The sequence below is a fragment of the Stenella coeruleoalba genome (assembly GCF_951394435.1).
Source record: "Stenella coeruleoalba genome assembly, chromosome: 14".
Taxonomy (NCBI): Eukaryota; Metazoa; Chordata; class Mammalia; order Artiodactyla; family Delphinidae; genus Stenella; species Stenella coeruleoalba.
Window position 1 is genome coordinate 55,509,647 of NC_137160.1, and position 26,294 is coordinate 55,535,940.

General features: G+C 42.9%; 1 protein-coding gene across 14 annotated transcripts in view; it reads right to left on the reverse strand.

The window, feature by feature from the left end:
- DLGAP1 (DLG associated protein 1) overlaps positions 1-26,294 on the reverse strand; it is a gene marked incomplete at both ends in the record, with an annotated part of 968,578 nt that overhangs the window by 85,069 nt on the left and 857,215 nt on the right. For 7 of the 14 annotated variants that reach the window (XM_079943254.1, XM_079943262.1, XM_079943260.1 and 4 more), the window contains one exon: positions 19,207-19,236. The exons of the other annotated variants lie outside the window; for them this stretch is intronic. In XM_079943254.1, the coding sequence (XP_079799380.1) occupies positions 19,207-19,236 (30 nt within the window). The remainder of the gene's footprint in view (positions 1-19,206; positions 19,237-26,294) is intronic. 14 annotated transcript variants of the gene reach the window in all.

Sequence of the window (26,294 nt, forward strand, 5' to 3'; positions counted from 1 at the left end):
TGGGCCTCCAGTGGAGGGATGCTGGCTGGACGTCAGTGGGGATATTCCCACCTTCCCGCACTGCCTGCTTTCCTCCGTCTGGTCCAGTCCCACCTGGTAATTTTCCTTCCTACCCCTCAGGCCCAGCCCCATCTCCCCCAGACAGCTGCCACCACATCCCTCTGCTTCAGAAGCGGAAGCAAGGGGTGTTTTAGGACCTTTCCGGGTGAGTGACAGCATTTGAGATGCAATTGATAAAACGCCCGTGCTGAGAGGAACCAGACTCCCCAGTCACCTCCGTGCCGCCTAAACTGAGCCTGTCGGAGCCTGTCGGATGTTTGTCTGTGCAATCCGGTCACGTCCACCTCTTCTGTGAGATGGTGGGCTGTGGTGACCTGGGTGTGAACTGTCTCTTTGGGGCAGTGGGTCTGGGACACTCTGCACGCGCTGGGCCACACGGGGACTGGCCGCTGTGACTGTGCCCCCGAGCTTGCGTCGGGCTCCGTGGGGGCCACTCAGGGTATCCGTCCCTGTTGGCGAATGAGGTCTTATTGCAGCTCACCGGGGAGGCTGCAGGGTTTTTCCTCGGCTACCACGTGACGACCCAGGGACAACATTCCGGGAAACCAGAAGGGCTGGGCGGGCCTCTGGAATGTCAAAGGAAACAGCTTGGCGAGGCTGGGGGCTGGTTTCTGCCGTGTCACTTTCTCTGACCAGCAGGCGCTTTGTAGCCGTTCACTTAGCACCTGAACCCCACAAACGTTAAGACGTACCTTTCTTAGAAGGGAAGGGCCAGCTTATTTTTCCTTCACAGGAACAGTTCATGATAAACAGGTCACGTTAAAGACTATTTACAAGAATAGGGGAAACTAACAGAGGAAGACTACCCCACCCCCTTTTAATTCAAATTTTATCTTATTTGTTCTGTTTAAAGGGAGGGATTGGTCATAATATTACCTTATGCGCCGAAGGGAACCTGTTATGGACTGAATGTCTGCACCCCCTTCCCCAGAGGCTTCATATGTTGAAGGCTCAACCCCGTTGTGTTGGTATTTGGAGATGGGGAGGTAATTAGGCTTAGATGAGGTCCAGAGGGTGGGACCCTGGTGATGGGATTAGTGCCCTTATAAGAAGAGAGGGTACCGGGGAGTTGTCTCCCTCTCTCGGTCCCCTTCTCTCTCTTCACATGGAAAGGCCATGTGAGGACAGGGTGAGAAGGCAGTGTCTAGAATCCAGGAGGGGAGCTTTCTCCAGACATCTACCCTGCTGGCATTTTGATCTTGGACTTTCCAGCCTCCGAAACCGTGAGAAAACACATGGCTGTTGTTTAAGCTTTCCAGCCTATGATATTTTGTGAGAGCATTCTGATAAGACTAAGATAGGATCTCAAGAGCAAAATAATCTAAACTCCAAGTAATAGACCACAAAGACCCAGGTGGATTTCACTGAATGCCCCCCCTCCTGTCCTAAAAGACAAAATACATAACAGTCCCATATAGATGGGCCCCCACAGATGCTCTGAGAAGCAAAGTCTACCCACCACTCAGAGAACCTGCAAAAGGGAAGAACCAAAGTGATGAGCCCTTGAATCTGCCCGGTGCCTGCCTCATAGTGCCTGTGAACCGAGCAGGACCCTACGGGGCCTTCCCGGGACAGACCCCTCTCTCCATCCACAGCCGCAGCTCCTCTCTGAAGTACCTAGAGAATGGTATCTGATGCACATTTCCCGAGTTGTTTTACAGATGCTAAAATGACACCAAATGGAAGAAATGAACTACTTGGTGACCATGAGCATGTAGCCCCCAGACCTACTGGTGCCTAAGGATTGACACTGTTAACCATCCTGTCACCTCACCATCAGCCAATCAGAGAATTGTACACAAGCTGGGCTGCCCCTCCCTCATCTTGCCTTTAAAACGCTTTGCTGGGGAGTTCAGGCTTTTCGAGTACTAGCTGTCCCAAGCTCCTAGCATGGCACCTTACAGTAAATGTTGTACTTTCCTTCACCACCACCTGGTGTCAGTAGACTGGCTTTACTTCGACCAAGTGGACCCAAGTTTGATTCGGTTACACCACTGCCTCTACTGCCTCGGGGCTCCTGGCAGCGACTTCTACCAGGCTTTGCCTCTCCCTTCACGGAAATCTTTACAGTACATGCCTAATGATTTTGTGACAGTCAAATCTTACAACAATTCAGAGGTTACGTAAAGACTTGGGCACGTGCCACCTACTCGCTTTGGTGGCCAAGACCTACATGCAGTTGTGCTGGCATTTTTGATCATCACACCCTGTTTGAGGTTGCATGTGTGTTTGGGGGGTGAGTGGGTCACAGTGGTGAGGAGAGACCATCTTCAGGTCAAGCATGTTGCCCTGGAGATGCTCAGCATCTGCACAGATCCCCAAGGTAGCGCCACTTAAACACTGCCCCCAACAGAAAACAGTCATAGGCTGAATTAGCGATTCTTTTCAGGAGATTAGATTTGGGGCAATTTCAAGCATTCATAATAGAAAAATAGTTTGCTTTAAGGCAGTTAAACTAAAAGCATACATTTTAATTCTGAGGGACAGAAAGTCAGTTAGGGCTTGCCTAGGTTTGGGGTCAGAGGGTGGAGAGTGACTAATTGGGGGGATGGAAACGTTCCAAACTTAGATTGTGGGTGATGGTTGCACAACTCTGTGAATATCCTAAAAAAAACAGAAAACAAAAAAAAGACACTAATTATATACTTTAAATGGGTGGATTTCATGGTATGTGAATTCAATTTTGAAAGCTGTCAAACGTTTAATTCTGAAACAACGTCATGGTCTCATAAAAATAGCCCTAATATTTTATTAGTGTTAGTAATTTTTTTTTGTAACCAAATTTTTCTGGTGTGTGATTACTAAGTCTTTGGGTTACATATGCTCTTGAGAAGAACAGATTAAAGAAGTTATAAGGCATCAGAGCTCAGGGAAGACACTGACCAGATCCCAAGCATTGGTCAGTCTTCCCCTACGCTCCTCCCTCCAGCACAGACCCATGGGGTAGAAGGTGCCACTGGAGCACATGTGATTCCTCATACCCTATCTCTGCAGTCCTTCCTCTATACTCTATAGCCCTAAATGTCATCCTGTTGATTCTCCAACAGGAGGGCATATCAGAATCCTGCGGGGTCGGGGGAGGGATGTGGTGGGGGATGGTTTTTGTAATTTGAAAAAGCATAGTTTGCCTTGTAATAGAATATTTTGTTAAATTTTCTCTCTCTGTGTATATAATATTCTTAAAGAATAATTACAAAATGAACATCCTGTAACCACCATCTAGGCCAAGATATAGAATGCTGGCAGCACCCCAGAAGCACCTGGTTCACACCCCCTGTACGTCTTTTCCCCTTTATAAAGCTCTGCCCATCGCAGAAGTAACACTTTTTCGAATCTCCTAGTCATTTACAAATAGTTTTTTCCCCCACAGTTCTTCTAAAGCTTATCTTTTATTTCTTTACACATGGCATGTATATCTGTATTGTAACAATTCTAATAATTCAACATCTTAATCCTCAGAGGGTCTGTTCTCTTCTTGCTATGATGCCCTGTTTCCTTGTGTGCTTGGTTATTTTTAAAGTCATTTATTAAAAAAAAAATTTATTTGTTTTTATTTTTGGCTGTGTTGGGTCTTTGTTGCTGCACACGGGCTTTCTCTAGTTGTGGCGAGCGGGGGCTACTCTTCATTGCGGTGCGTGGGCTTCTCATTGCGGTGGCTTCTCTTGTTGCGGAGCACGGGCTGTAGGTGCGCGGGCTTCAGCAATTGTGGCTCGCGGGCTCAGTAGTTGTGGCTTGCGGGCTCTAGAGTGCAGGCTCAGTAGTTGTGGTGCACGGGCTTAGCTGCTCCGCGGCATGTGGGATCTTCCCAGACCAGGGATCGAACCCGTGTCCCCTGCATTGGCAGGCGGATTCTTAAGCACTGCACCACCAGGGAAGCCCCGCTTGATTATTTTTGACAGTGTAACAGGTCACTTTCCTTGGAGAATTATTTTGGACAGCTATTTGTGGCCTAGGAAAATATTCCTTTTTCTGTAGAGGATTATCATTTGAACTATTCATGGATTGAGGGCGTTTGAACCGCTCAGTTGATGTGAATTTGGGCCAAGGGCATGAAAGAAGTATGTATATGGTTACAACTTCTCATGAATGGATAATCTCTTGCCTTCTACCACCACAGGAGTTTTTTGTGCATGTGTATTTTGTTTCGTTTGGAGCTGGGGTTGGGAAGTGTCTCATGTGGAGATGGTTACATTCTGATTCATCCTTACCTATAGAGTATAAGCTTTTGGGGTGCGTGTTGTATGGGATAGGATTTTCCTGTTAGATTTCTCCTTGGGCAGGCTCTGGACTTTAATGTCTGTCTGCTTCTTCCTACTAAAGGGGACCATCAAAACCTGAATTAATGATCAACCTGATTCAGCAAATGCCCTCAGGGCAGGAGCAACTTTACTGTTTTGGTTACCTCTTCCACTTTCTGCTTTCCAGTAACTCCTTACTAACTCATTAGATCTTTGATGTTTTTAAGAATATATATGTATGCTTATATATATGTGTGTGTGTGCATACGTGTATATATCCTGTCATATTACTAGAAGTGAAACCCTATCAGAACCTAATTTTAAATTTGGAAAATGAAATATCTATTGGTTTGTATATTACAGTGACAGAAAGTAAAACCTAACCATATCTTTTTGGCCGGAGGGTGCTACTGTGAAGGACTCTCAGCGTGATTGGGGTGGTGGAGCAGGGGGAAGACAGGGGTGAGGCAGGGAAGGGGGATGCTTTGCATGTTTCCCTTAGGAGAATCTCTCAGCCTTTCAGAGTGGAAGGAGGTTGTTTATGCCAGGGTGTATATATATATATACCTATAGGATATCAGAAGGGGGTATGGATTTTTTTAAAGTTTAGAAACACAGTCCATAACGGTATTCAACCCTGTTTTCTAAAACTTCATTGAGATTGCAATTCTACAAATTTTGCAATGAAGAGGTTCTTTTACGTCTTGGGTCATCGACTCCTCAGATTATCTGTTGAAAGCTATAGACACTCTTCTCCAGAAATAATTCACATATGCACACATGTACAAAGTGTGGTTTTAATTTCAGATGGTTGTAGGGACTCTCTAAAGGTCATTCATGGACCCAGATTAAGAACTTCATCTTGCAGTTGGCTATTTGTTCACAACTTTCTTATGTTCAATCCAACTCTTTTTTGCTTAACGGAACCCCCTTACGTTTGATTCGAACGTTCAAAAATAAAGAAATTGGCAATATCCAATTCGTAACCCCGCATTCCCCTTCCTCATAGGTATGTTTACATAGTCATCAGTTCCATGAATCCAATCTCCTCCATCTCATGGATTGCCTTGATCTTGACAGGCCTTCCCTAATAATTACAGGCTTCTCTGTCTCCAGTCAAAACCTACACTGTCCTCTGAGTTATCTTTTTTTGCGGTACGCGGGCCTCTCACTGTTGTGGCCTCTCCCGTTGCGGAGCATAGGCTCCGGACGCCATGGCTCACGGGCCCAGCCGCTCCGCGGCATGTGGGATCCTCCCAGACCGGGGCACGAACCCGTGTCCCCTGCAGCGGCAGGCGGACTCTCAACCACTGCGCCACCAGGGAAGCCCCTGAGTTATCTTTTGAAGAGGCAAACTTGATCACTGTATTCCCTGCCTGAAAGGTCTTCAGTGACTCTTCCCTTCCTAAAGGATGATGCCCAAACCCCTTGTTGGGATTCTTATAACTTAACCCTTTCTCTTCTGCTTCTTCCTATTCTCTCCCTAGACAGCATTGGCTCCTTTTTCAAATATAATATAATTGACATATTTCCTGCTCTTTGACTTGACACACACTGTTCCTCTGCCTGTAATTTCCACCCTCCCTTTCTTTACCTGGCAAACTCCTACTCATCTTTCACATGTCCTGTCTGCTATCACCTCTTCTGTGAAAACTTCCTGAATTATCCACACTGTCCCTGTGCCCTCTTAGCCCGTAGAAGATGCCTCACCCACCTCTCCTCCCTGCACTGTGATTATGGATTTCTGTCTTCCCAAGACGTCAGACCCCCTGTCTTGACCGTCTCTAGCCCTGTACCTCCACAGTACTTGGCTCAGTAGAATTTTAAAAAAATTATAGTTTTACACATCTTAAACCCGTTCATATGTCTTTCTAAGGAAACGGATCTTTCTCTAAGAACAAAACTGGACTATCAGACAAAGGACCTCAGAATGAGCCTGATTACCTAATGGGCAGCTGGGGTACCCTGTCCTTATTGTTACTGTTTTGTAATTTTGCGTGTATATGTTTACGGACATTTGTAGGGATAGTTAAGAAGCAAGAAAGAGGCAAAGGCTAATCAAGGAATTTCACTTCCTAATTTTAAGTGCCACGCTCTGGTAAAAGAAAATGAATGAACTGCAGATTCTAGAAAGGTCTCCGTCTAGGTCTTTCCTCTTGTCTGCCTGTAGAAATACGCTCCGTTTATTGGGTAGAGGGTAGCCACACTTTGCTTCCGGGGCCACTTTCCTGTATCTGTGATTTTGATGATGCTTTTAAAAATGTTTTCTAGTTCTTTCAAGAATATATTAATACAGTAGAGTTTTGGTAAGGACCAATTCCAAATATGGTAGGTAGAAAGCCTGCCACTTGACCCTTCCATCCTGCTAGCACTTTAATATTTTCTATTCAGAAATCAACTGGTATTTCACGATCAATTCTAGGTTTTTTGTTTGTTTTTCTTCTGGGCGGCTTTTTTTTTTTTTCCTTTCATCTCCCGATCTCATACTTTCATATTCTTCTTTTAGTTACATTAATGTGTATTTCACTGCTTTGAATGTCATCTTGTTAATGGAATAATTTTATACTTTATAAAGATCACAATGACTTGTCTGTTAATCTTACGTTTTTAAGAGTAGGGACATTTAAAGAATAATATTAAGCCCCTGAGGTGTTGTATATTTGCTGTCTTTAACAGAAACATTTGATTCCATCAGTCCTTGATACCTTCAGTCTCTGAGTTCTAGTTTATCTGGAGAACAGCTCTAAATGAGCCTGTTTGTAGCATAAAGTTCACCAAGGTCCTAAAGTTGTCACATCCATTGATGGTATCAAAGTGGATATTAGATGGGCCTCGATGGTTGTATAAGTCTCATTTTGTTGAATCTATTTTATCGGACCATTTTCCATGATAAGGCCACAAGAACTCAAAAAAACTAACCTTCGGTTTCCTGATAGAGCTGTCTACACCCATTGGTTTCGAATAGAAAAGTCCTCCCATGGCCTGAGCGCTCTCGGCTGCGGCCAGAGGATCCCATACAGAAGCAAGGAAGAGCATGAACGTGCTGCTTTGTGAAGACAGCACAAGGTCATGGGCTGTCACAGGACTAGAATTTTGTATAGAATTTTGTAAAGCGGCCCCTTTGCTTAAAATCTGCCCACAGACGTGATGCCTGTAGAGCCAGCTTGGCATATAGTATCTACCATAGAGACCCAGGCAGGAAGCCTCTTAAATCTCAGATGCACATAATGGTAGAACATCAGTTTGATGAATGTAAGAAATACAATATATCATTTGACTGACTCCCACTATTGCTATTCATAGACTTGCGTTTTTAAAAATTTATTTATTTTATTTATTTTTGGCTGTATCAGGTCTTGGTTGTGGTACGCGGGATCTTTGTTGCGGTACGCGGGATCTTTTGCTGTGGCGCTCGGACTTCTCTCTAGTTGTGGTGTATGCATTTTCCCTCTCTCTAGTTGTGGTGCATGGGTTCCAGAGCACGTGGGCTCTGTAGTGGGTGGCACGTGGGCTCTTGGTGAGGTGCGGGAGCTCAGTAGTTGCAGCTCGTGTACTTAGTTGCCCCGTGGCATATGGGATCTTAGTTCCCCGACCAGGGATCGAACCTGTGTCCCCTGCATTGTAAGGTGGATTCTTTACCACTGGACTACCAGGGAAGTCCCCTAGACTTGTCTTTTAAATTGATTAGATTAATGAGATAGGTTCACGATGATTTTTTTTTTTTTTTTTTTTTTTGTATCTCTCACAGCTCTTATGATAGTGTCTTTCAGGCGCTTAATATGTATTTGCTGGGGAAAAAAAAAAGATATAGAGCAAGAGAAACAGGGTAACTTGGCATGAAGTCCTGCTGAAGGCCCGCTCTGGGCTAAGAGCCAGGCCGCCTTGTTTGCAAAGCCACGGGCTCTTACCCCAAACCTCACACTGAAATCCTTGATTTCTGGGCCAAGCAATGCAGTATGGCCCACTCCCAGGATCAAAACCAGAATTCTTTGTAACGTGTGGTAATAGAATGTGATCTTCAAAAGCAGTTCAAAGCATCCAGGAAAGTCAGGACGTGCCATGGCAGGAAACAGAGCGGTGAGCCCTTGGACTTGGGGCTGAAATGAATCCTCGCTTGAACAAGTAATGGAAACTGACAAAGTTCCCACACAGAGAACCCAGCACGTGGAGAGGTGGGTTAGTCAGCCCCCAGTCGTGGTCCCTGTACTACATTCTCCACTGAGGACACAGCAGTGATGGAAACCGAACATATGTCCACACCTGTGTTCTTCCTATACTGCGTGTGTAAATTAAAGACCTTTCCTAGCTGGAGAATTGTTCTCACCTCCTTTATTCCTAGTAGGACTACTGTTATTTTTACTACAGCCATCATCGTTTATCGAGTGCATACGATCTGACATACACGGTTCCACGAACTTATCATGGATTATACAACTTAATCATTAATTATTATTGTCATTCCAAATTTTAGTGAGGCAAGAGAGGTCCAGAGAAGTTAGTTAACTTTCCCACAGTCACACAGCTAATAAGCAGGAAAGCCAGGATTCAAACCTAGGCAGTCAGACTCTAGAACTGAACTCTGAACAACTATGCTATAGGGAAACATATCCTTCATGAAGGCAGCAAACAAGATGGCACAGATGTTCCGAAAAAGTAAGACAATGTATTTATAGATAATACTACTCTGAGTATATATACGTATATATTTTTACCAATTATAAATAACAAATGTATTAATAAGTAATGATTAATGTATATTACCAAGTATTCTAGGGGCAGTTATTCCATAAAAATAAGACAATACATATATACACATACACTGTCCTCTGTGGTATCAACAGTAGACTGATTTTCTATACATAGCAATATATTCATGATAACAAGTATTTATATTTCACTCTAGATTCAGAAGTACTTTCAGTCCCTCACCCCACTTAACCCCACAGCAATCCCATAAGGGCACAGAACAGGTATTACAGTGATTATGTCCTGTGAGGCACCAGGCCTCAGCTTATGAGCCTTTCAAGAGGATATAAAATATTTGAGTCTTGAAAAAAGTTACTGGCACTAAACCACGGATTAAAAAATTGCAAGATCAAAACTAATAAAAATTTAATTGAATGGTATAAACTAACATATGTTAGCATCACTAATTGTTAAACTTACCACTCACAAAATTCCATTACATTTGAAAATACTTTCATACATACTAAATATGTATGATTACCAAGGAATCATAGCTAATCATAAACAGAATGAGTTTTACATACTTAATCGTAGATTAAAAAATGATACAAATTCTTTAAAAGATTTTTAAAGAAGATAAATTTATCTAAAGGGGATGTTGGGAGACCCCTGGTGGCCTAGTGGTTAGGATTCTAGGCTTTCACTGCCGTGGCCTGCGTTCAGTCCACACCGCGGAACTGAGATCTCGCAAGCGGTGCAGCTTGGCCAAAAAAACCAACCAACCAACCAAACAAACAAAAAAAAACAACAAAAAACCCCAACAACAAACCACAAAACAACAACCAAAAACAGGGGATGTGGATCATTGTGGTATATTTTAAATGATATAGGGTGAATTTTCTAAAGGAGCCTGTGAGGTTCCATGCAGGTCGAGGACAAGATTTGCCTAAGGCCAAAGCCAAGTGCACGGGTGAAACACACAACTTCACCTCCAGGGTACAGGGCTGCTTGCTCAGTGTTCTCTGAGAGCTGTTTCCACTAGCACCTAGACCCCCGTCCTCCGTGGGATCACGGAGACCAGAGCTCCTCACTGTAGCCACACATTCTGGAGGATGTTCACTTACATGTGTCCCATGCTAAGGATCCCAGCCGCTCCCTCCTGCCATCTGGCGAGATGGTGCCTGGGAGCGGCCGCATCTGATTCCTGGAGGCGTCGGCCGGGATCTGTCTGCCCTGGGGTTCAGTACACCTGCAGATACACTGCTTCCGCTTTGCCTTCTGTATGTCTTTCGCTGGGGCATCTTTCTGATCCCCAGGCAGGGTTCCTAGGCTGACTTCTATGTTCATGTAACTCCTTTAATCTACTCCTACTACTCCATTTTTATTATATGAAATTGTAATGATCTGTTTCCATAGATGCCACCTTTTCTAGATAGGAGAACTACGTCTGGTTCATCTGTCTTTCCTCACAGCCTCATATGAGACATGGCATAATGCAGGCATTTAATAACTTTATTAATTTTGTCTTAATAGGTTAAGAACAATAAAGTAATAAAATATGTTTGGAAATAAAGTCTTTCTGTGCCAGCTGCCATAGGCCTTAAGCAGGCTGAATTCTTCCCCTCAATGTGCCTTATAATATTCCACAAGTGCTGGGATGTTGAAAAGGCGAGTATGTTCTAAATCATTCTAGGGTGATATTTTTTAAAGTGTTCTATTTTTAATTTGGGGAACATTTACCGGAGTAATGTTATTCCAAAGCAGTATTAAAACAAAACAAAAATGCTCCAAACTTAAACCACATTAACAACTGGATGAAGAACGGAAAACAGTGGAGTAAAGGATATTTGGAGACATGCTGATCATTTTTCCTAAGTACCACGTGATTTTTTTTTTTTTTTTGCGGTACGTGGGCCTCTCACTGTTGTGGCCTCTCCTGTTGCGGAGCACAGGCTCCGGACACGCAGGCTCAGCGGCCATGGCTCACGGGCCCAGCCGCTCCGCGGCATGTGGGATCTTCCCAGACCGGGGCACTAACCCGTGTCCCCTGCATCGGCAGGTGGACTCTTAACCACTGAGCCACCAGGGAAGCCCTACCATGTGATTTTGATTGTATCTAACTTTGGTTAGATTTCCATTAGGTTACGTGCAATAAAATTATATTCAATTTAGTAAGAAAACCAAATTCATAATTACTTAGGCACACGATCATTACTCTTAAAAACTTATGAAATAACGTCAAGCAAAATTAGAAGCATTGATTTTGAGAATTCAGTTTTTGAGCCAATGCAATAAAAATAAAGGCAGTAACAAAACAATATATATAACCATCTAAAATATATTGAATACCTATGTGCCAAACACTTTACTAGGTACTTCAACAGGATCTCATTTTATTTAGGCCTCTTAATCATCTGGATTGCTCAGTACTTTTAAGCCCATTTTATAGATGAGGAAAGTGTGATTCAGAGAGAGTGACTTGCTTCAGATTACAGCACAGCCAAGGAGTTATGGGGACAAAGTTTGAACCTAGGAATGTCCTTTATACTGTCCTCCAATAGAGTGTGTTCCAAACTCAGTGTTAGGAGTTTACACTTGAGGAGGCCATCTATAAAATCAACCATGGTATACAGAAGGCTTAAAAGGAAATTAAACTTGCCTCTGTATCTCCTAACAGGCATGTGTTCAAGAAAAACTGTACTCAAGAGAACTGTATCCGTTAGCTTTCTGTTTCCACCTAAGCATACATGTTGGTTAAAACTAGGAAACACCTGAAAATCCATACATATCTCCGAAACATTTCAGATCCATAAAGCTTTTGGGACTGGTATCTGATTTTGCATTTCACTGACGTATTATTGTAAAAATGCGTTGGCTTTTTCCTCAGTGAAACCAAACTAAAGTCATGATGTGTATTCTTCCAGCTTAAAGCATTAATGGCTTCAACCAAACCATTGTATGTACAGCTGTGGCAGTATTTAGCTAGGTAAGCATCTTAGTTGAATACCAAATGCACACAGGGCCAACATCAAGTTGATTTCACAGTTAATTTTAATGGATGTGATGGGTAATTTAAGAGGGTGTGATTTTTCCAGCTTCATACTCCAAACCAAAGCCTTAAGTGATTTCAGCAGTTGTCTAAATTATGGTGTGTCCCAAAATTAAGAGGAAGGTCAGACCACAATTTTAGATTGAAAATGTAAAGGCCATTTTCTAAATTTGGAACCAAAATACTAGAAGTGGCTTTAAAGTCACTATTGAATTGACTTCAAAGACTGCCAATGAGACCACTGTCCTTAAAAGCTGCCTTCTTAATGCGGCATCATAGAGTTGGTTATTTTTTTATTAAGAGCTTTGTGTGCACTGAAAACTTCCAGAAGATTGCTAAAAATAGTCAACACATAAGCGCTGAAACTTACTCTCTTAAAAAACAAAGAGGAAAGCCAGGAAATAAATCAGTGACTTAAACTGGCAGCTTTTCCTTTACAGCTTGCCTTTGATTTATACATTTCTAGTTCCTGCCCCAGGGAGGGTGGTGAAGGCTATGCTTTGGCGCTTTGGAAGCAAACTGTCTTCTGAGTTATGCTAATCTCTTGCTAGGTGCTCAAGGCTGCTTATTCAGCACAGACTTGATTAGTTTTTGGCTATAGATGTAAAGATTTATAGAAGGCTGCTCTTGGGATGGCTATGGTTGTTGTCTCTTTAGTTTTCTTTATTCAGAAACTTCCATATTTTTGGTTAGTGTTGACAAACAGCGCACTCAGGAACACTGTGACCTTATAAACTAGTTCATAAGAAAACATTATTAATATTGATAAAAATCAGTGTTTACCTAACACTTTGTTTGTTGGACCAGCTGAAACCTTTCCTCTCCTCCCCACCCCCACCCAGGACTGGATGAGCAGGTAAGGCAATCATCCCATCTGATGGGAACACCTCCAAGTGGGGTTGCGATTAGACCCCAGCCCTGTTCACTTGGGCACGGAGCTCCCGTGAGGTGATCAAGGAGCTGTATTCCCATCTGAGGAGCTGCTTCCCTCGAAACTCTCTCAAAGCAGAGAAGCAAAGGTTTATTCTGGTTGTTTGCTATGGCTTTGCCCAAAATGACACTTTCAGCGGCGTGCCATCATATACTCCGGTGGAAGTGATCACTTGCTGGCTAGATCTTTGGACCCTGGAGAGAGGGAGGGCTGCAGGGCGGCTTGGGAAGTCAGCACAGAGAGGGAAAGGTAGAGAAGAGAACAAGAGCTTAGAAGCACCTACTGTATACCATACACTAGGTTAAGTCCTTTACACACATCAGCTTGTTTTAGTCTTTTCAGCTGCCCCAGGCAATAGAGATCTCCATCCTATTGGATAACTAGGCAAGTAGTTACTTGCCAAAACCATCCAGTTAGTGGTTGGCCTTCTGTTGCCTGAAGGGCCGTCTACTTTGCTTTCTGTGACACAGCAGAAACAGAAGTGCAGCTGGAATAGAGGAGGAGGGAGAGGGAAGGAGAGAAGGAGAAAAAGAAAAACAACACAAAACAAAAAGGTGACTGTGAGAAAGTTATGAAATGTTGCCGCTGGTTATTCGAGGTGAACTCTTCCCAAGGTGAGGGTCATCCCAACAAAGACTGCGATTTAGGCAAAATTCAACTTCCATTTTATGGGTCACACTATCTCTGCCATTTCAGGAGGGTCCTAGTTTTTGGAAGCTACTTGGTAAATTCTCAGCTCAGTGCTCATTCTTCCCAGAGACATTGTTATTTAATAGTACAATTTCACCAAAAGTATAACAATGCTCAGCAAAATACATTTGAGGAGAGAACCCTGACTGCTCAGTACAGTTGATCCAGAGTCCAGGTTAGCCCTGCAGGCAGAGGGTCTGCGTGTCTTTGCAGAAACAACTTTCTTGAGTCTTGATTTCAGTTTCTACAGTATTCTGTTTTTAGATCCCTGACACACTGCCCCCCTTCACTCTGGTTGAACAGGGAGGGATTCTTTCCCTGGAGGCAGCCCTTGCTTATCTCTGTAGCTCTCTGACTTGAAGGTCTGTAAAGATGTTTTGCTTTGATTTCCAGTAGTAAACATATTGAATCTTTATCCTAAATTTATTACTAGAAAGAGGTCCAATCAGCTATCTATTTGTTAATGGATCTACCACAGTCTAACCTGATGTATCAAGTATATGGCTTTGCTCAGAAAAAGAAAGATACAATGACAAGAACAAAATTCATCTGGGGGGGAATGATATCAATACATTTGAAATATTTTTTAAATGTTAAATTCATTTGGTGTTGCTATGGACTTAATATTTATGTCCCCCCAAAATTCATATGTTGAAATCTTAACCACCAAGGTATTAAAAGGTTGGGTCTTGGGAGGTGAATAGGTCATAAGGGAGGAGCCCTTGTGAATGGAATTAGTGCCCTTATGAAAGGGACACAAGAGAGCTCCCTAGTCAGCTGTCTGCAACCCAGTAGGGGGCCCTCACCAGACAAGGAACCTGCCAGGGACTTGATCTTGGACTTTCAGGCTCCAGAATTGTGAGAGAGAAATTTCTGTTGTTTAAACCACCTAATCTATGGTAATTTGTTATAGCAGTCCAAACAGACTGAGACTGGGGCATTTTTGGAAACACTGCATGTCATATTATGGAAAACAGAATTACTTAAGCAAAAGTATCTCATTCCTTACACATGAAAGGTCAGATCAACGCTTCATAACTGAAAAGCAGCTCTATGTTTACAGATTGACAATACAGACATGAAGCTGTGGGTGTTGTGAATTTTGAAAATGGGAACAAAGATTGAGTCACGTTTTTCCTTATTTTATTTTTAACCTATTCTTGAGGAGTCATTCCATTCACTGGGTCTGAGGTCTTGAGGCCACAGAGAACATCACCTTGGATGTGACAACAGTCCTAAGTGCCCTGCTCTGTGGGGTTTATGGTACATGAGTCATTATCATGAAGAAAGACACCTTCAAAGTATCTAGTGGTGACTGTTTTGTAATGTATAGAGATATTGAATCATGATGTGCACCAGGAACTAACACTGTGTTGTAGGTCAATTATACTTCAAAAACAAACAAAGAAAAGGAAATCAGATTTGTGGTTATCAGAGGTGGGGAGGTGGTGGTAGGGTAGGGGGTGGGGAGTGGGAATGGGGGTTAGGAGGGGGGAATTGGATGCAGGTGATGAAAAGGTACAAACTTGCAGTTATAAGATAAATAAGTACTAAGGATATTAGGTACAACATGATAAATATAATGAACACTGCTGTATGTTATATATGAAAGTTATTAAGAGAGTAAATCCTAAAAGTTCTCATCACAAGGAAAATTTGTTTTATTTTCTAACTATATGAGGTGACGGATGTTCATTAACTTACTATGATGATCATTTCATGATGTACGCTGTCCACCGTAAGCTTATACGGTGCCGTGTGTCAATTATATCTCAACACTGGAAGAAAAAAATTATCTAAATAAAATGAGGTGACAAGAAGAAAAAAGGAAAATGAAAGCTCCACAAGCCCGGCAGAGCTTTTGTTTATGAAATCGAAGCTGTTCATCGAGACATGGGATTCACAAGCAAAACGTTACCTCTGGGGTTAACTGAAAACCCAGCCCTCCCTCCAAAGGCACCATCGACAGTGGGGGCTTGGGTCACCATCTCGCCTCTTAGATTTCTTCCTAGAGGCTCATCTGTTCCCATTTTGAAAGACATGGAACTTTTCCAAAGAAACCAAACTTCATTCCCTCATAGAGGCTTTCAGAAGAATTTGACAACATTTTGAAATTTCGGATTGTCACCTACCTACAAGGGAGAAACAAGTCGCCTTTGAGGCAAGTCTCCTCACAGAGTGCACCTGGTTATCAGTTGCAAAGGCCTGTCCTCAGCCTCCGGGCTTGCAGCCTCCCAGCCCCAAGTGAGCTGGGAGTCGGATAAGGAGCTTCTGACTGGGGCTGGACCCTCTCTCCCCTGCTCTCTCCCTGGAAAGATGCCTGCAGGATGTCAGGGCAATTCTAACTCAGGCATGACTCAGGGCTTCCATGACCTCCCTTCTCATTGTGCTTGGACAGGCTGGTACGTTGGTCCTACTTGTGGAAATATGTACCTCTTCCTCCTCCAATTTCAAGAGGGAATATCCCTTTTAAGAGGAATATTTAGAAGATTCTTGGAATTCTTGCTATCGCCCCAACTATTTCTCCTTCTCCCCAGTTAGCTGTCTGGATGTTTCTCTCTTACCCCAATTTTCTTTTACTTTCTTTTTGACCGCATGTCTTGTGGGATCTTAGTCCCCTGACCAGGGATCAAACCCAGGCCCTCGGCAGTGAGCGCAGAGTCCTAACCACTGCACGGCCAGGGAATTCCCCCCAATTTTCTGAGTTTGAGGTTATCAATCTGAAATTAGAGTCCAGAACTCAGCGTTATCAACAAAACTTTGCGATTATTTCTTTCAAACCTAAATTTTTTCCTGTTCAAATATTTTTTCTTCATCGCAAAAGAAAGTATTGATGTGTGTTTCTCTTTCACCGTAATTTTAAGTCTTTAAAATACGAAAGGCCCATTCACTTTTAACCTTACCATTCCCATGACATAAATAGCTTTTTCCTTTCTGCTGATTTTAGAAGCTTACGTGAAGCTGGAAAATGCTGAAGGGGGCAGCCCTGCTTCAGAAAAAGAGAACGGACAGACCTGCGTAAAAACAATACTCAGTAGGAAGTAGCACGTGGAATCTGTTGACGTTCTCTTATGATTTGACAATTGTTTTTCCTTAAAAAGAAGAGAAAAAGAAAAGGATAACCTACCTAAAACCTTAGTGCCATTCTCAGAGTTCTAGGATAATCCAGAACAGAGTCATTTTTAAAGAAAGGGAAATCGGTTTCATTTCTGGCAGTGATGCCCTCCACTGATCTGCATATTTCTTGCCTTCATAAGCTGTAGAAGCCGCCTTGAGTCCGTTCCGCAGATGGAAGATAGCCAGTAAAGAGCTAAGCATTCACGTAGCACCACCATCTGAGGTTTGATTTCGAATCGAGACAACAGTGTCCAATGTACATCCCACAAAGCATGCTTGTTAAACTCTCCCCTTCCAGATGCACGGAGAGCGCATGCGTGGAACACCCCCTCCGCTCAACAACGGCGCCCCGGGGGCCCCCTGGACACACAGGTTCTAACACAGCTACAACACAGCATGCTCCCAAGCCTTCAAGCTACTACAGCCTGCAGCCAAGAAGCTGCCAGAAAGATGCTCAAGCAGCAGTCGAAATAGTCCTGACCTCTGGTACCCACGGCCACTCCCCGTGAGCCCCAGGAACTCAGAGTGATGAGGATGCCCTGAAAAAGCCCCAGGCAGTCATTCTGCCCCCTGCCCTTCTTCTTCCTCACTCTTCTTTTTCTCTGAAGACCATAAACCTGTTTGGGGGGTTCAGATGCAACCAGGAGTAACCATAGTTATGAGCAAAATGATGACGGGGCCATTGTTCTAGCAGAACAATAGTTTTTAAGTTATCTAATGTTCTCTTGGCTTTCTGGCCTTTTGAAAAATGTGTTTTTCCATCCTTTTGTTGTAAGTGGAATACTGTGCTTAGGCCAAGCAGGAAATATTAAAAGCTCTGACTTCAAAGCCATTCCTCGATAACACATCCAAACAGCCCAGTGTGGACCCACTGTTATCTGGAATTCTACAGATAATTAACTGAAACACGGCTTGACTTGCCACTGGGAGTTTCCACAGGCAAAGTCATCCTCATGGTCCTGCTTGCTTTCGTGGCTGTGTCTTCTGTTTTGTTAGCCAGGGTGAGGTTTGGATCATCTCTCAATAAAACTCCGTGTTTCCGTGCAGAGGAAACTTGAATCCCTGCTTGGCCTTGCAGGGGCCTGACACGTGCACTGTGCCTTCCCTTGTTCCTTGAGGGACATCGTTTAGCTCCTCTCTTGACCTTGAAATGCCACTGCCTGCACCATCTCCTGGTCCCTTCCTTACTTGAGAGAGCAGCGCACTTTCTGCCATGAATGTCAGAATTATTGCCTTTTTAATGTGTTTTGCAAAATACGATGGGACTAAATCCACTAAAAGGACAGAGCCCCCCGCTTTGGATGTGCCAGCCCTGTGGGGACATTCCCGAGTCCCTCTCTCATCTCCCAACCTACCAACTCCAGCCCACCCAGTCCCTTTGCTTGAGTCTAGCAGGTGGTCTCACCACTCCAACACCCGTGGCATTTTCCCACTCCCCACCTCCACCCCCATGCGTTGCCCATTCGTGACGCCACATCTCTTCTGAAATTTGAAAACTCACCTTAAAGCCCACCACCTCTTCCAAGGAGCCTCCCCTGATTAAGTGGGGACGAAGAACCCTCCAATGCATGACTGACAAATCCCCAATAAACGAGAACACACACACACACCCCACAACAAATAGACACTCACAAAGAGAGAAAATGACACATTCCCTGCTTGCGAAATGTAGGCTCCTCTGAGGGAAAGATGGCCGATTTTATACCAATAACTAGTAAGTCATTTCAAACAATGAGGTGTTTTTAACATCATTTTGGGGGTTACTCAGTGAAACACGGCTGTGTCTTCTCTCCCCCACCGGCCCTCCTTTTACTTTAAATCCCTCTTCATTTTCTTCTCAGTTTCTCAAATGCACAATTCCAGGGGGCTGCCCAGTGTGGGTGACATGGGTGACACTCAAGGAAGCTGGTTCTTGCAATACCTTCTGGGTGGTACCTCGTGTTTGGAGACTGGCAAATGCCCTAACCACTTGATTTTCTCATCAGGAAGCTATAATGACTCCATGCCTGCAGACATCCTGGGCAAACATGTCTGCTGCATTGGGATAAGGGACCAAAACCCTCTAGAAAAGGTCCTACTGAAAGAAGGGGGGCAAGGTTCCTGACAAGACTCAAGGTCCAGCCTCAGATAAGGATGCTGCAGAGGGAAGGGCTCTCTAAGGAACTGGGCCCGAGACCATCCCATCAGGGACAGAACCAAACACATTTGCTCTCATCAATGCTGCTTCTGGGGTCAGTGTTAAGGCCACTCATGGGGGCGCTGAGAGACGCGTGGCATAAAGGGACCAGGACGAGGAGAAACACAGATGGAATGGCGGTAGCTGGCAATTAGAACATGGCTTCAGACACCACGGCCACAGAAGCGGTGTAGCTACAAAGCCACGCGGTGCAACCTCGAAGCGAAACGTTATTGATTTTGTGGTTGTAAAAACGTACCTTCAACTGCAGAACTCAGTTTTATGACACCTTGAATAAAAACAAAAAGTGGCAGTTATAGGATGGATCCAATTACCTTTGCCAGGCTTCTCACAATACACACATGCTTCAGAACTGGATTTTTTTTTTCCTGGCTTTTTGAGAATTCAAGTAAACAGATATCAACTTCAAAAACGAAGTAATTTTCAGTCGTTGATTAGACCTCCTGAGTGTCTTCATCTCCCCACTAGTACCATTTGGGAGCATTTTTCACTTAAATAAGGGATCTGACGTGTGTTTGGATGAAACAAAGGCCGAGTCTCAATAGTTTGAATGACTATGTCTGTAGATAAATCATGCTGGATGATGGATTGATGAAACTTCACTAAAAAAGACGCCAAGGTCTAATATTTCCTACTTAAATTGTGTTTAGAGATCATTTGCTACGTGTTTAGAGATCATTTCTGTTGAAATACATAACAGGTGGTTAAAAATCATGGTGTGGTACGGCAACATCCTTTTCTGGGGTGATTGGACCTGAGGCCATTTCTGGTCTCCTGGGTTCAGTGTTCCCATCCCCTGCAGGTCAGTGGAGGGGCTGAGCTTGTCAAATTTTTCATGAAGCAAATAGACACTACCCTTGATTGGATATTCATGTGCCTTTTTGGTGAATTGAAAGGTGAAAATACTAAACTAAATTAGACCTGGTCCAATAGTTTGATTTTGAAAGTTTCTTTTTTTATAAGTCATAATTATAAATAAACAAATATTTCCCAAACCCTATGTGATAGCCATGATACCTTAGGGCTGAAAAAACAAAGTCTACAGTTTCATTGGGTTGAAATTCTGGTTCTCTTGCAAACAGGAGGAGTCTTAAAGGAAAAATGGAAACAAAACCCTTTTTCATACTGGCAAACTGAACTGCTATCAGCTTGAGCACACGCTGATTTGAACAGATTCTGTTCACAAAGAGACAAACTCGCTCTCCTTTATAACTTTCTGAAAAAAACTGCTTTTAAGTTACCAGTCGAATTTCATCTTTCCTGTGGAACCAGTAATGTCTGGTCAATGTTTAACAAGGGACTCTCCAGAGGAAAAAGCGTGCCTGTATTATGTGTATATATTATGAGTTTTACTGACATAAATGATATACACAAACTATACGTAATAATATAATATACCGTCTTCTTTATTGCAAGTTCCATGTAGCCAATAGATTCTCACAGAATACTTCTGTTGATTTGGGCCCAACTCTTGTATTCATAGCCAGCAAATCAATCATGATTTGACAAAAATCATGCACTGAATTTCATCCCAGTTTGCTCTTTTCCCAATAAATTCATTATCATTATATCTTTTATGTGAGCTGCTATTAAACTATTTTTCACTTTTGTATAAATTATTTTCATTAGATTAAAACTCTTTCAACATCAACACTATGTAAATACTCCCACTAAGACCTATGTCGAGGTACCAGCTTGGATGTCAATGAACGTGGCTTTGGGAGGAGATGGGTAGTAGCAAAACCATCATGTAGTATTTCACCACACACGGACAGGAGACATAAAAAACCCCAAGAGCATGGATAGTAAAATGTAGTCAAATGATTAGAAGGAAAGAGTTTTAGGTATTTATTACCTTTGTTTCTTAACATAATTATAATTGGAAGTTTGCCTAATTTGATTTGTAATAATGGCTATGTTTAATAATGGACTTAGAAAATTCCCGACAATGTAACAATTGGCTTTTGCCAGCTGGTATGAACCAGGTCTGACACACCATGGCCATAACTGATGTTTCTTTCTACTCAGGGCCAGAGAAGAAAATCTTGACCTTCCAAATACTTTCTGAGATATTCACAAAAGGGGTTGTAATTTAACCAAACAAGCCAAATGTGAATAAGCTGAGCATTTACTATTATTTTGCCAGTAATTTCACAACCTCTTAAACCTGTCATACGCAAAAATATACTATACATAGGTCACCTTGGAAATAACAGTCATTGACCATCAACTAAGAACACAGGCTAAACGGTTTTGGCATTCTTTTGGTCAGGCAACCATGCCAAGAGGTATGAGTCACTGGCTTAGTAAGCAATGATCCTGTCTTTTTTAAACTGTGGAATCTTTATGCAGGAAACCAGGTCGGAATATTGATTTTTTTCCAGCCGTGTTTATTTTTGTGCGCAACTATGGTGTCAGCAACTCTCACTCAAATGAAAGGACAACAGTGCGATCTAATCAGTGTGTAGAAACAGGCTTGATGCAAGTAAAGCAAGAAAGTCTAAAGAATTTCTTATGGGAGATGTGGGTGGTGGTGGATGGGAGTCCAGGAAAGCATTTATAGAGTAAGGGATAAAAAGGTCCATTAAAAAACAAAATTCGGACTTTAGAACTCTAAGTGTAAACATTATTTTAACAAAAACATTAGTGATTTGTTACTCCATATGTACTTCTTATTTTTTTAAACCCCAAATCAAGCTTTTCCCTATAGCAAGATAGGCTTTTATATTGCAAGGTTAACTATGTTATAGTGAAAATCTAGAATTGGCTAAATCTGGTTAGGTAGCTAATATTAACATTATACAAAAACTTATAGAACGAGAAGCTATTTCCTTTATCTTAAAATAGAAATATTAAAAAAATGAATATTTAAGAAATGATTGATGTTGGTGCTGAAAAGCTACACGTAGCATCGCTGACTTCTAGGACACACAGTAGACATTGTCTGGTGACTGGCTGACATTGACATTGCCTGGAATTCAGGGTAAGCCAGAAACACATACATATATGTATATATACACACAGTGGAGCCTACCCATCCCCTCTCCCCCATTTAAATTTTCATAGTCCACCGAAATGTTTTTTCCACCTAATGACTCACCTCAGTTGATCTCAAGTAATTCTTAGGAGAAAGGGTCAGGTTAAAATAATTCATGCTAAAGTGTGAATGACTAGGACTCACTAAAACCCTGCAGTGACATCTCATTATTGTTAAAATGCTCATCAAATGTTTAGCCCTGGCCAATGAGGCCCTATGTGATGTATTCCTGCTTATTTTCTTATTTCTTCTACTTCATTTCAGGTGACTTTCTCCCTCACTCAAATGCTTTAGCCGCTTGGTTTTCTCTCTGTACTTTGCAGTGCTAATTCCTTTTTGTCCCCGCTCCACCCCTACTTGCTGCTCCCTCCGTCTTGAATGCTCTTCCCCAAACTGCTGGATCTTCCCACAGCTAGCTCTTTCTCTTCATTCAGCTTTTACTTCAAATGTCACTTTCTCGAAGAATCCTTCCTTGCTTACTGTATTTATAGCAGTCCCAGTAAGAATTCTCTGGCCCATCTCTCTCTTTTATTTATTTATTTGTTTTTTTGCGGTACGCGGGCCTCTCACTGTTGTGGCCTCTCCCGTTGTGGAGCACAGGCTCCGGATGCGCAGGCTCAGTGGCCACGGCTCACGGGCCCAGCCGCTCGCGGCATGTGGGATCTTCCCGGATCCGGGCACGAACCCGCGTCCCTTGCATCGGCAGACGGACTCTCAACCGCTGCGCCACCAGGGAAGCTCCCTTATTTTTTTTTTTTATAGCAGTTATCACTACTTAAAGATTATCTCATTGATTTAGTGTTTGGTTCTTTGTTTTGGGCTGTTTTTCCTCATTAGAACGTGAGCAGAATGAGAACAGGAACCTGGTCTTTCTTGCTTGCTGCTGTAACTCCCTTGACCAGAACAGTGCGTGGCATACAGTACATACTTAATCAATATTTATCAGACGAATAAGTGATATTTGCCAAGTGTTTCCAGGTGTCTTCAAAGAAAATCTGATCAATCCCAGCAAGTGTAATTCAAACATGTTATCTTAATTGTGGATATCATTGAGCAGAATCCTAGATTTTATTCTGTTGACCACTGACTATTTCTATTCAGAGGCTGGTCTTCATGGAGATTAGTGAACATTGATGTGTGGAGTGAATACACAAAAATTACAGTAGAGATTAGGTTTCAGGATTATAATGTAAAAAGTCCCCAAGAAGTAAGTTTAGCAACGTTAGGTTTAGGGTTACGGTTAGGGTTAGGGTTAGGGGTATGGTTAGCGTTAGGGTTGGAAGCAAGATTATGCCCTAAGTGGACTTCAAGGAGTATTAGCTAATTGATTTTATATCCAAATATCTCTAGAATCTGCAGTTTTCTTGCCTCTACTGTCATTACCCCAGGCCACATTGCCATAGTAATGTTCACAGGAATCTGTATGATAAGATATGGATTGAGAAAGAGGAACAAAGAAAGAGCCATTCTGTTTTTAATAACCTTCTTCCAATGCATTCTTTTTTTTGGCCGTGCCTTGTGGCACGTGGGATCTCAGTTCCCCTGAACAGGGATTGAACCCTGTGCCCCCTGCATTGGAAGCACGGAGTCTTAACCACTGGACCATCAAGGAAGTCCCTCAGTGCATTCTTACAATGCAGCTGGAGTGATCTTTTCAAAAGGCAAGTCCAATTATGTGATATCCTCTCCCTTTTAAAATTCTTAAATGGCTTGTCATTACTTTTAAGATAAAAGCCTTTATTCAAAAGCCTTAACATGACTTGCAAAGCCCTACATGATGTCACCCATAGTGGAATAAAAATGGTCACAAATTCTTCCGTACACCTCCCATAGAGAGAGGTGGGTTATGTCCCCTCTTCTTGAATCAGGGCCAGCTCTGAGACTGCTTTGACCATTAAAAGTACAGTGGAAGTGATACTCTCCCAATGTCTGTGCCCAGGCTTTATGAAACAGGCAGCCTCTTTTTTTCTGTCTCTGGAAACCCTGACATACCAGGTTGGAAGCCCTAAGACTGCTGTGATGGAGAGACCAGGTTTAGACATTCTAACTAACAACATCTGCTGAGGGAAGAAGCTAGAAGGCCTTGAGGAGACTGCTGGTGAAAGCTAGGAAGACAGGGAAAACTTGCCACCGTCCTCCCAAACTGGGAGACTAGAGAAAAGGCAACTCTTCTGATGTAGAGACAGGGCGCTTGGCAACGTTGTCACCTGTAGTAACATGGAAAATAAAAAAAATACCTGATGAATTCATAGATTTTAGTAAGGAGATTTGCAGGTAGAATGCTTAAAGTTCCAGTTGGTTCTTTAAAAAAGTTGCATATGATAATGTATAAAGAAAGATGAGTTAAAAAAAGGAACTGTTCAGTTTTCAAGCAAAATTTAGAAGAAATATATAGAGCTAGTACTTGTTGGTTTAAAAAAAGATAAAATGGTTTCACATTCCTAGTTTTGTCAAAGGCAAGAGGCTCTCAACTTAGAAATTGACTGATGGTGGAGATCATCTCAAGCCTGTGGCCATAAGACCCTTTTTTATGCCTTCAGAAAGACTTAAGTGTGCTCAAGCTTCTAAAAGAGACAAAAATTCTTCTAAGAATCCTAAGGGTGTTTTCCCACGGCACCCTGACTCTGAGCCCAGGCCAAAGAAGGGATTGTCTTGAGGAGAATTGTGGATGTGTGTTTTGTCTAATAGAGTGAAGTCTAATAAGATTCATAGGAGACCCACAAAGATTTCAAGAGGAGTGTATTAATGTACACATTATCAGCTTGGATAAAAATGGGCAGAGGTAGTTCAAAGTGGAAGAGTCTTTAAAGCCTCCAAACATCTATGGGCAGGAGATAGGCTGAGAAGATTATTCAGTGGCAAATGCCGTTTCTTATGTGCTAAGGACTAAATTGTGTTCCCCTCACCCCTTCCCCAAATTCATACGTTGAAGCCCTAACTAACCCCTAATGTGATGGCATTTGGAGGTAGGGCCTTTGGCAGTTACTTAGGTCTAGATAAGGTCATGAGGGTGGGGCTCCCATGATGGGATTAGTGCCTTTGAAAGAAGAGGGAGAGAAATATATTACTCTCCCTCTCCACATGTATGCACTGAGGAAAGGCCATGTGAGCACACAGCAAGGTGTCCATTTACAAGACAGGAAGACAGTCCTCACCAGATCCTGACCATGCTGGCACCCTGATTTCAGACTTCCAGGCTTCAGAAGTGTAAGAAATAAATATCTGTTGTTTAAGCCATCCAGTCTATGGTATTTTGTTATGGCAGCTCGAGCTAACTAAGACATTATGGAAACAGGATAACTTAGGAGGTATGACCAAGAGTTTTCAGCGTGGCAACCAGAACTGCAGAGAGTCAGGGAGCAGGACTGGGCCCTCCAAGTCAAGGAACTGGCAGTATATGGATTTCAGAACTGCTCCAGGCCAGTGATTGCTCTGTGCCTCCTTTTCCTCCACTCTTTGAATGAGAATGCTCACTGCATTGATCTCACCTCTGTACCATCCGTATATGCTGGGTTGGTATGTGTGTGTATGGTGGGGGTATTATACTTTTCATTTCAGTTCACAAGTCTTCATATTGAGAGCAGCTGTACTAGAGAGCTCTATCAAAGATGCCTTATCAGCACTTGACCCTTATTTAGATGGTAAGAACCTGGACCTCAAACTTGAACTTAATGCCGTAATAAGATGACTTTTCTGGACGGCTCTAGGAGTGAGTACATGTTGCCTACAGGGGAATGTAAATAGTTTGTGTCCCATGGTGAACCATGGCTGACTAAAGGTAGCCACAAATTATTTGAAACTGTTCCCATTGAGAACAGTTGTTCCCCTTGACCTGGGTGGGCTCTGTGACTGCTCTAACCAATAGAATATGGTGAAAATGATGCCATCCCGGATCTCCTAGACCAGCCCAACCTCCAGCTGAATATGCAACAGAAGAACCATCCAGGTGAACCCTGTCTAAGTTCATGTCCCATAAGATCGTGGGGTATACGAAAGCAGTTGTTTTTAAGCTCCTTTGCTATGTTTTGGAGTCATATGTTATGTAGCAACAGGTAACTGAACCTGAGCCCAAATTCTCTGACCTTACCTGGCATCTCAGCCCTTAGCAATCGGTACTCCGGTCACACCACGCTTTAGGTCTCTGAATATTAACATGTGCCCTCTGTCACTCTTCCTGATCTTCCAGCTCTTAGCTTATGAGGATTTTCTCAGGGAAGTTCTCCCTGACCCTCTAAATTAGTTCCTTTGTTACAGCAGATTCTCCTGCAAAAACTGTGTTTCTTTCAGAG